This window comes from Mustela nivalis (genome assembly GCF_964662115.1).
Source record: "Mustela nivalis genome assembly, chromosome: 11".
Taxonomy (NCBI): domain Eukaryota; kingdom Metazoa; phylum Chordata; class Mammalia; order Carnivora; family Mustelidae; genus Mustela; species Mustela nivalis.
Window position 1 is genome coordinate 41,445,619 of NC_139030.1, and position 10,378 is coordinate 41,455,996.

Below are 10,378 nucleotides of genomic sequence, written 5' to 3' on the forward strand. Positions count from 1 at the left end.
GATGACATACTGTGAATTAGGAGTGGGGGTGGGGGAGTTGTTGCACTTAAATAGTGTTGAGTATTGCTAAATTGCATTCTTTCTTCTTTTATTCTGCTACAGTCCCAGCTAAGATACACTTGCCTAAAACTCTTGAAGGCATGGGAGCAGTTCATGCTCTCCGAGGGGAAGTGGTCAGCATCAAGATCCCTTTCAGTGGCAAACCAGACCCTGTGATCACCTGGCAGAAAGGACAAGATCTCATCGACAATAATGGCCACTACCAAGTTATTGTCACAAGATCTTTCACATCACTTGTTTTCCCCAGTGGAGTAGAGAGAAAAGATGCTGGATTCTATGTGGTCTGTGCTAAAAACAGATTTGGAATTGATCAGAAGACCGTTGAACTGGATGTGGCGGATGTTCCTGACCCACCCAGAGGAGTCAAAGTTAGTGACGTCTCACGAGATTCTGTCAACTTAACATGGACTGAGCCAGCTTCTGATGGTGGTAGCAAAATCACCAACTACATTGTTGAAAAGTGTGCAACTACTGCAGAAAGATGGCTCCGTGTAGGACAGGCCCGAGAAACACGTTATACCGTGATCAACTTATTTGGAAAAACAAGCTACCAGTTCCGTGTAATAGCTGAAAATAAATTTGGCCTGAGCAAGCCTTCTGAGCCTTCAGAACCAACCATAACCAAAGAAGATAAGACCAGAGCCATGAATTACGATGAAGAGGTAGATGAAACCAGGGAAGTTTCCATGACTAAAGCATCTCACTCCTCAACTAAGGAACTGTATGAGAAATATATGATTGCTGAGGATCTTGGGCGTGGTCAGTTTGGAATTGTCCACCGTTGTGTCGAAACATCCTCAAAGAAGACTTACATGGCCAAATTTGTTAAAGTCAAGGGGACTGATCAGGTTTTGGTAAAGAAGGAAATTTCCATTCTAAATATCGCCAGGCACAGAAACATCTTATACCTCCATGAATCATTTGAGAGCATGGAAGAATTAGTTATGATCTTTGAGTTCATATCAGGACTCGACATATTTGAGCGCATTAACACAAGTGCTTTTGAGCTTAATGAAAGAGAAATTGTAAGTTACGTTCGCCAGGTCTGTGAAGCACTTGAGTTCTTACATAGTCATAATATTGGACACTTTGACATTAGACCAGAAAATATCATTTACCAAACAAGAAGGAGCTCCACCATTAAAATCATAGAATTTGGTCAAGCCCGTCAGCTGAAGCCAGGGGACAACTTTAGGCTTCTGTTCACTGCCCCTGAATACTATGCACCTGAAGTCCACCAGCATGACGTTGTCAGTACGGCCACAGACATGTGGTCACTTGGAACACTGGTGTATGTGCTGTTAAGTGGTACCAATCCATTCCTGGCTGAAACTAACCAACAGATAATTGAGAACATCATGAACGCTGAATATACTTTTGAGGAAGAAGCATTCAAAGAGATTAGCCTTGAAGCCATGGATTTTGTTGACCGACTGTTAGTGAAAGAGAGAAAATCTCGCATGACGGCATCCGAGGCACTCCAGCATCCATGGCTAAAGCAGAAGATAGAAAGGGTCAGTACTAAAGTTATCAGAACACTAAAACATCGGCGTTACTACCACACTCTCATCAAGAAAGACCTCAACATGGTTGTGTCAGCGGCACGAATCTCTTGTGGTGGTGCCATTAGATCTCAGAAGGGAGTGAGTATTGCTAAAGTTAAAGTAGCATCCATTGAAATTGGCCCAGTTTCTGGACAGATAATGCATGCAGTTGGCGAAGAAGGAGGATGTGCCAAATATGTATGCAAAATTGAAAATTATGATCAGTCTACCCAAGTTACCTGGTACTTTGGAGTCAGACAGCTGGAGAACAGTGAGAAATATGAAATCACCTATGAAGATGGAGTAGCCACCATGTACATCAAAGACATTACCAAATTTGATGATGGCACCTATAGATGCAAAGTAGTCAATGACTATGGTGAAGATAGTTCTTATGCAGAACTATTTGTTAAAGGTGTGAGAGAAACTTACGACTATTACTGCCGTAGAACCATGAAGAAAATTAAGCGCAGAACTGACACGATGAGACTCCTGGAAAGGCCACCAGAATTTACCCTGCCTCTCTATAACAAGACCGCTTATGTGGGTGAAAATGTCCGATTTGGAGTGACTATAACTGTCCACCCAGAGCCTCGTGTAACATGGTATAAATCAGGGCAGAAGATCAAACCAGGTGATGATGATGCGAAGTACACTTTTGAGTCTGACAAGGGTCTTTACCAGTTAACGATCAGCAGTGTGACTACAGATGATGATGCTGAATATATGGTTGTGGCAAGGAACAAATACGGCGAGGACAGCTGTAAAGCAAAACTGACTGTAACCCCACACCCACCGCCAACAGATACAACCTTAAGACCCATGTTCAAACGGCTGCTGGCAAATGCAGAATGCCAAGAAGGCCAAAGTGTCTGCTTTGAGATCAGAGTGTCTGGCATCCCCCCACCAACATTAAAATGGGAGAAAGATGGCCAGCCACTGTCCCTTGGGCCTAACATTGAAATTATCCACGAAGGCCTGGATTATTATGCCTTGCACATCAGGGACACTTTGCCCGAAGACACGGGTTACTATAGGGTCACAGCCACGAACACAGCTGGATCCACCAGCTGCCAGGCTCACCTCCAAGTGGAACGCTTAAGGTATGTCAAGCAAGAATTCAAGACTAAGGAGGAGCGTGAACGACACGTCCAAAAGCAAATTGACAAAACGCTAAGAATGGCTGAAATTCTTTCTGGAACTGAAACGGTGCCACTGACACAGGTAGCCCAAGAGGCTCTGAGAGAAGCTGCCATCCTTTACAAACCAGCTGTAAGCACCAAGACTGTAAAAGGGGAATTCCGACTTGAGACGGAAGAAAAGAAGGAAGAGAGGAAACTCCGTATGCCTTATGAGGTACCAGAACCACGCAAGTACAAACAGACTACCATAGAAGAAGACCAACGCATTAAGCAATTTGTGCCTATGTCTGACATGAAATGGTACAAAAAGATCCGTGATCAATTTGAAATGCCTGGGAAAATTGACAGAGTTGTACAGAAAAGACCCAAGCGCATCCGCCTTTCAAGATGGGAACAGTTCTATGTGATGCCTCTTCCACGCATTACAGATCAATACAGACCTAAATGGCGTATTCCCAAACTCTCCCAAGATGATCTTGAAATGGTGAGACCAGCCCGCCGCCGCACACCTTCTCCTGATTATGACTTTTATTACAGACCTAGAAGACGTTCTCTTGGCGACATATCAGATGAAGAATTACTCCTTCCCATCGATGACTACTTGGCAATGAAAAGAACAGAGGAAGAGAGGCTGCGTCTTGAAGAAGAGCTTGAATTGGGTTTCTCAGCTTCACCGCCAAGTCGAAGCCCTCCACGTTTTGAGCTTTCTAGTCTGCGTTACACTTCACCACAAGCTCACGTCAAGGTGGAGGAAACCAGAAAAGACTTCAGGTATTCAACCTATCACATCCCCACAAGGGCTGAGACTAGCACGAGTTATGCAGAACTGCGGGAACGGCACGCCCGGGCCTCCTACAGGCAGCCGAAACAACGGCAGAGGATCATGGCTGAGAAAGAGGATGAAGAGTTGCTCCGCCCAGTTACCACCACCCAGCGCCTCTCGGAATACAGAAGTGAGCTTGACCATATGTTGAAGGAGGAAAAGTCTAGAAAGAAATCAAGGCGACAGAGAGAAGTGACAGAAATAACAGAAATTGAAGAAGAATATGAAATCTCAAAACACGCTCAGAGAGAGGCTTCCTCAAAACATGCTCATAGAGAGGCCTCCTCCTCCTCAGTGTCTAGACTACTGAGGCGGCGGCGTTCCCTGTCTCCAACCTATATCGAGTTAATGAGGCCAGTGTCTGAGCTCATCCGGCCACATCGAGCACCAGAGGAGGAATATGAAGATGACACAGAAAGAAGATCCCCTACTCCAGAGAGAACTCGCCCACGTTCCCCCAGCCCCGTGTCTAGTGAGAGATCACTCTCGAGATTTGAGAGGTCTGCAAGATTTGATATCTTTTCCAGGTATGAGTCCATGAAAGCTGCTTTAAAGACTCAGAAGACATCAGAAAGGATGTATGAAGTTCTGAGTCAGCAGCCTTTTACGCTGGACCATGCCCCCCGAATCACACTGAGAATGCGCTCCCACAGGGTACCATGTGGCCAAAATACCCGTTTTATCTTAAATGTTCAGTCTAAGCCAACCGCTGAGGTTAAATGGTACCACAATGGTGTCGAACTCCAGGAAAGCAGTAAGATTCATTACACCAACATGAGTGGGGTATTGACGCTAGAAATTCTGGACTGTCAAGCTGAGGACAGCGGAACATACCGCGCCGTGTGCACCAATTACAAAGGTGAGGCCTCCGACTACGCAACCTTGGATGTAACAGGTGGGGATTACACCACCTACGCTTCCCAGCGCAGAGACGAACAAGTCCCCGCGTCTGTTTTCCCTGAGCTGACAAGAACAGAGGAATACGCGGTCTCGTCATTCAAGAAAACATCTGAGATGGAAGCGTCTTCCTCGGTCAGGGAGATGAAGTCGCAGATGACCGAGACAAGGGAAAGTCTCTCAGCGTATGAACACCATGCATCCACGGAAATGAGAAGCGCAGCCATGGAACAAAAGTTGCTGGAAGAAAAAACCACACACAGGAAGATCAAGACGACTTTGGTGGGAGCAAGAATTCTGACGAAGCCAAGGTCCATCACCGTGTATGAAGGCGAGTCTGCGAGGTTTTCTTGTGATACTGACGGTGAGCCGGTACCCACTGTGGTCTGGCAGCGTGGTGGCCACGTGATAAGTTCTTCTGCTCGCCACCAAGTGACCACCACAAAGTACAAATCTACCTTCGAGATCTCTTCGGTTCAGGCTTCCGATGAGGGCAACTATAGCGTGGTGGTAGAAAACAGTGAAGGGAGGCAAGAAGCTCAGTTCACTCTGACCGTTCAAAAGGCCAGGGTTACTGAAAAAGCTGTGACCTCACCACCGAGAGTCAAATCTCCCGAGCCTCGAGTGAAATCTCCAGAAGCCGCTAAGTCTCCAAAACGAGTAAAATCCCCAGAACTGGTCACTTCTCACCCAAAAGCCGTCTCACCCACAGAAACCAAACCCACACCCACAGAGAAGGTTCAGCAGCTACCAGTCTCTGTCCCACCCAAGATAACACAGTCTCTGAAAGCAGAAGCTTCTAAAGATACTGTGAAGCTGACCTGCGCAGTCGAAAGTAGTGTATTATGCGCAAAAGAGGTGACCTGGTATAAAGATGGTAAGAAACTGAAGGAAGATGGGCATTTTCAGTTTCATTATTCAGCAGATGGTACCTATGAGCTCAAAATCCATAACCTCACAGAATCTGATAGTGGAGAATACATTTGTGAGATATCTAGCGAAGGTGGAACTTCTAAAACGAACTTCCACTTTATGGGACAAGCCTTTAAGAGTATCCATGAGCAGGTATCCAAGATATCAGAAACTAAGAAAGCGGCTCAGAAAACTGCTGAATCAACAGAAACCAAGAAAACTGAACCCAAAGTACCTGAACCAATTTTCTCAAAACCAGCCATCGTTACCGGGCTGCAGGATACAACTGCTTCTTCAGACAGCGTGGCTAAGTTTGCAGTTAAAGCTACTGGAGAACCCCGGCCCACCATCATCTGGACAAAGGATGGAAAGGTAAACCATTCTTAAATGTCTCTCAATTTTATCTCTTAAAAATCTCACCCCTTCCTCCCAAAAAATGTTTACACTTAACTTTTTAAAACTCAAATCACTTGCATTCTATAGGCTGTTACACAAGGAAGTAAATACAAACTCTCTGAAGACAAAGGAGTTTTCTTCTTAGAAGTTCATGAGACTGATACATCTGACAGTGGGCTTTATACTTGCACAGTAACAAATTCAGCTGGATCTGTGTCCTCTAGCTGCAAATTAACTATAAAAGGTAGGTTGGCTTTTGTTTTTACGAATATTTTGCAGAAAACGATAGCGGGAGGTTTTCCAAACATTCTCCCTTACACAAATACACACATTAAAGTATTAAAACTGTTTTCCAAATTCTAGAATACCATTTGTACACAAATAGAGAAATATAAGTATTTTTTAAAAGCATAATATTAGCATAAAAAGCATTTGATAAGTGCCAAATTATATGTGGTGGTATATAAGATTCCAAGAGGCAGCTGCTGTTCCCAGGAACACTTAGGAATGAAGTCAGGTCAATATACAAAATGTTACTGCTTCCATAAACCTTCACTCTTGCTAATTTTCCCAAGCAGTGCAATTAATAAAAGAGCTATATTACTTTTCCAATTAAAATTAGGTTGCTTTCAATCTTCTAAAATGTAATTCAGTTTTTTAATCAAAATTTCCTAAATCCACATGTATCCTGAATATCTCAACTATTCTTTTCAAGTCTTTTTCAAGTCATAGGAATCGTCTTCAATTTAAATAATTGTTATACTGATCTCAAAAGTCACGTATGACAACTTTCCAAGACTAGGACTGAGAAAGAACTCAATATTACCTACACTGCATACAAAAGACAACATCCCTTTCTTTGAGTCTTATTTATTTGCTTGCAGAATCTACAAAAGAGTAAAAAGGGTGGGGCCTCTTTCCAATTTCATTTGCCTTACAGAGTTTTCTTTTTTAGCTGTAAAAGACACTGAGGCACAGAAAGTATCTACACAAAAGACCTCTGAAATTACGTCACAAAAGAAGGCAGTTGTCCAAGAGGAAATCTCCCAAAAAGCCCTAATTTCTGAAGAAAAGAAATTAGCAGAGATGAAATCTCAAGAGAAGGCAGTTGTCCAAGAGGAAATTTCCCAAAAAGCCCTAATTTCTGAAGAAAAGAAATTAGCAGAGGTGAAATCTCAAGAGAAGGCAGTTGTCCAAGAAGAAATTTCCCAAAAAGCCCTAATTTCTGAAGAAATGAAAAAATCAGAGGTGAAATCTCAAGAAAAGTTAGCCCTCAAGGAGGAATCTTCAAAGGTTCAGATATCTGAAAAAGTCAAGAAATCAGAAGCAACCTCTCTGGAAAAATCCATTGTCCATGAGGAAATCACCAAAACATCACAGGCATCGGAAGAAATCAGAACGCATGCAGAGATTAAAGCATTTTCTACTCACATGAGCATAACCGATGGTCAGAAGGTGATCCTAAAAGCCAACATTGCTGGTGCTACCGATGTCAAATGGGTACTAAACGGCGTAGAGCTCACTAACTCCGACGAGTACAGATACGGTGTCTCGGGCAGCGATCAGACCCTAACCATCAAGCAGGTCGGTCACAAAGATGAAGGCATCCTCACCTGCATTGGCAAAACCAGCCAAGGGATCATCAAATGTCAGTACGATCTGACCCTGAGCAAAGAACTCTCTGATGCTCCAGCCTTCATCTCACAGCCCAGATCTCAAAATATTAATGAAGGACAAAATGTGGTCTTTTCTTGTGAAATCAGTGGTGAGCCATCCCCAGAAATCGAATGGTTTAAAAACAACTTGCCGGTAAGTTTAATCATGAGTATATCATTGAAGAAAATTTAAAAGGCCACATCTGTTCCTTAAGAGCTCAAAGAAACACTTCTTCCCCCCTCCTTACATTTTAGATTTCTGTTTCTTCAAAAATCAGTGTAAGTCGCTCCAAAAATGTATATTCTCTTGAAATCCGAAATGCGTCAATAAGCGACAGTGGGAAGTACACAGTCAAGGCCAAAAATTTCCGTGGCCAGTGTTCAGCTACTGCTTCCTTAACAGTCCTTCGTAAGTATATCTTTCCCATTTTCCTCACTTGCTTAAGGCCTTTATGTATTTTTTCCCCTTTGTCTTCTGAGCACAGCCAACTCTGAGAAGCCTCATTAAATTCCAAGTGTAAGCAGCACAGACCCCCCCCCCATGGGAATTCATCCTAATGCTCAAATTTTCTTTTCAGCTAAACAGATACGTGAACAAACTAACTTTTGAAGCCAAGCTAACAAGTCCCCTATTATATTTATTTTCAGAATGCACAAAATCTCTGTGATTTTCTATATGGCTAATCATTTTTCTCCTAGTTATTCTAGCCCCTGCATGTAATGTAATGATAGAAATCGAAAGATTTGTTTCTTGGAGACATTGAGCTAGCTCTTGACAAATGTATGTATCTGCTTATGCTTTCTCAGCAAATTGTTTGGGTTACATTGTGTGTGTGTGTGCGTGTGTGTGTAAGTTTCCATTTCTGCAAGTCAATGTCGACGTCCCCAATTAACCAGATGTCATTGATGTTCACTGTGTATCTGCTATGCTCCACAGCTCTAGTTGAAGAACCTCCCAGAGAGGTAGTATTGAGGACAAGTGGCGACACAAGCTTGCAAGGAAGCTTCTCGTCTCAGTCAATGCAAATGTCTGCCTCTAAGCAGGAGGCCTCCTTCAGCAGTTTCAGCAGCAGCAGCGCTAGCAGCATGACTGAAATGAAATTTGCAAGCATGTCTGCCCAAAGCATGTCCTCCATGCAAGAGTCCTTTGTAGAAATGAGTTCCAGCAGTTTTATGGGAAAATCTAGTATGACACAACTGGAAAGCTCAACTAGTAGAATGCTTAAAGCAGGCGTAAGAGGTGAGCAATATAAATTACTGGTAGAGGCAGATAAGCCTAGTAGCACAGTAGAGTCTTTAGTTCATATAATTTAGTAGAAAGCAAATCATGTTTTCATGATCCTAAAACATTTTTGTTGTTGTCCCATAAAGGAATTCCACCTAAAATTGAAGCTCTCCCCTCTGACATCAGCATTGATGAGGGGAAAGTTTTAACAGTAGCCTGTGCTTTTACTGGTGAGCCCACCCCGGAAATAGTATGGTCCCGTGGCGGAAGAAAAATTCAAAACCAAGAACAACACGGGAGATTCCACATTGAAAACACAGATGACCTGACGACTCTGATCATCATGGACGTACAGAAACAAGATGGTGGACTTTATACTCTGAGCTTAGGGAACGAATTTGGATCTGACTCTGCCACTGTGAATATAAATATTCGATCCATATAAGAGGGCCTGTGCTCCTCATATTCATGCTCATTCTTAACCTTCCATAAATGATCCACATGGACTAATCTTTCTGATCTGTAAATATTCCAAAAGAAAAAGTAGTTTTGTGTCAACCTAAATGAGTCAAAGTTCAAAATCAGACATTTCAATCTTTCATAATTGTTGACCTAAGAATATTACACATTTTCTAGTGACATGTACATACTGTATATAGCCGGATTAACGGTTATAAAGTTTTGTACCATTTATTTTATGACATTTTACAGTGTAACTTTTGAAACTAACCGTTGGTAGGAGAAAGTTTCCTACGGAACGAATACCCTGCTCAACACTTAATCAATCTTTGTGCCTCAACGTAATGTTGATGTCTAAGCATGCCTCAGTGGGTTGAGAAATTCCCCACTGAAGAAGTCCTATCCACCTAAGAGATGATGCCATGCACGTAACCGGACACGTGCACCGATACCTGATGAATCAGAAATGTAAGGCATTGGTGATGTTTGCATTTACCCTCCTGTAAGCAACACTTTAACGTCTTACATTTTCTCTGATGATGTCACATTCTAAATTGTCATGACTTAAATATTACCAGAGCAGAGTGTAACGGCCAACACTCTGTTCGCTCCTTCTACACTGTCTCTGACCATAGAGAGTGCGGGGATAGCTTGGAAAAGTAACATCGCCTGGCCATCCCTTCATTTCACCAAGCTATTCCAGTATTCCTATGCCAGAGCAGTGTCAACTCTTGGAGGTTCTGGGGGTGCAGCCAACGCCTTCGTGTGGTAGCTCTAAATTTAAATTTAAACCTGAGAAACTGGGGCAATTAAGCGATGAGCCACAGCAAAAAGAAAAAAGAAAAAAAAGAACAACAATAAAATAAAGCTGTCGTTAAATTAAAAACTACACCATTACTAACTGCCCAAAATGCCAATTTGATGTAGTTCCTTTCATGCAGGTATAAATTCAATTGTTAGTTACAATTGTTGGACCTCCTTGAGAAATAGTAACAACAAAATAAAGCAAGCTATCTGCACCTCAAAATGTGTGGTTTGCTGTTTTTTGTGTGCGGGTGTGAAATTCTGCGGTTGGGTAGTATGACTTCACCATCACATAAATGAGGACAGATTAGAGTAAATCAAGTTCAAAATGACCCATATCAACAGGTTTTTTAAAGCAAGTGTTTGATTATTGTGTTGAATATATTCAACAATTTCTTAAAAGCACAGATTTTATTCTCATGGATAAATTTATCCTCAAAACTTAACAAAAAATCCCCCAA

General features: G+C 42.5%; 1 protein-coding gene across 1 annotated transcript in view; it reads left to right on the plus strand.

The window, feature by feature from the left end:
- LOC309843473 (titin-like) overlaps positions 1 to 9,965 on the plus strand; it is a 275,519-nt gene extending 265,554 nt beyond the window's left edge. Inside the window, 6 exon segments of the mRNA XM_082688984.1 lie at positions 103 to 5,750; positions 5,862 to 6,018; positions 6,730 to 7,583; positions 7,685 to 7,838; positions 8,367 to 8,669; positions 8,801 to 9,965. Of these exon segments, the coding sequence (XP_082545110.1) occupies positions 103 to 5,750; positions 5,862 to 6,018; positions 6,730 to 7,583; positions 7,685 to 7,838; positions 8,367 to 8,669; positions 8,801 to 9,099 (7,415 nt within the window). The 3' untranslated portion in view covers positions 9,100 to 9,965.
- The last annotated feature ends 413 nt before the right edge of the window (positions 9,966 to 10,378 follow it).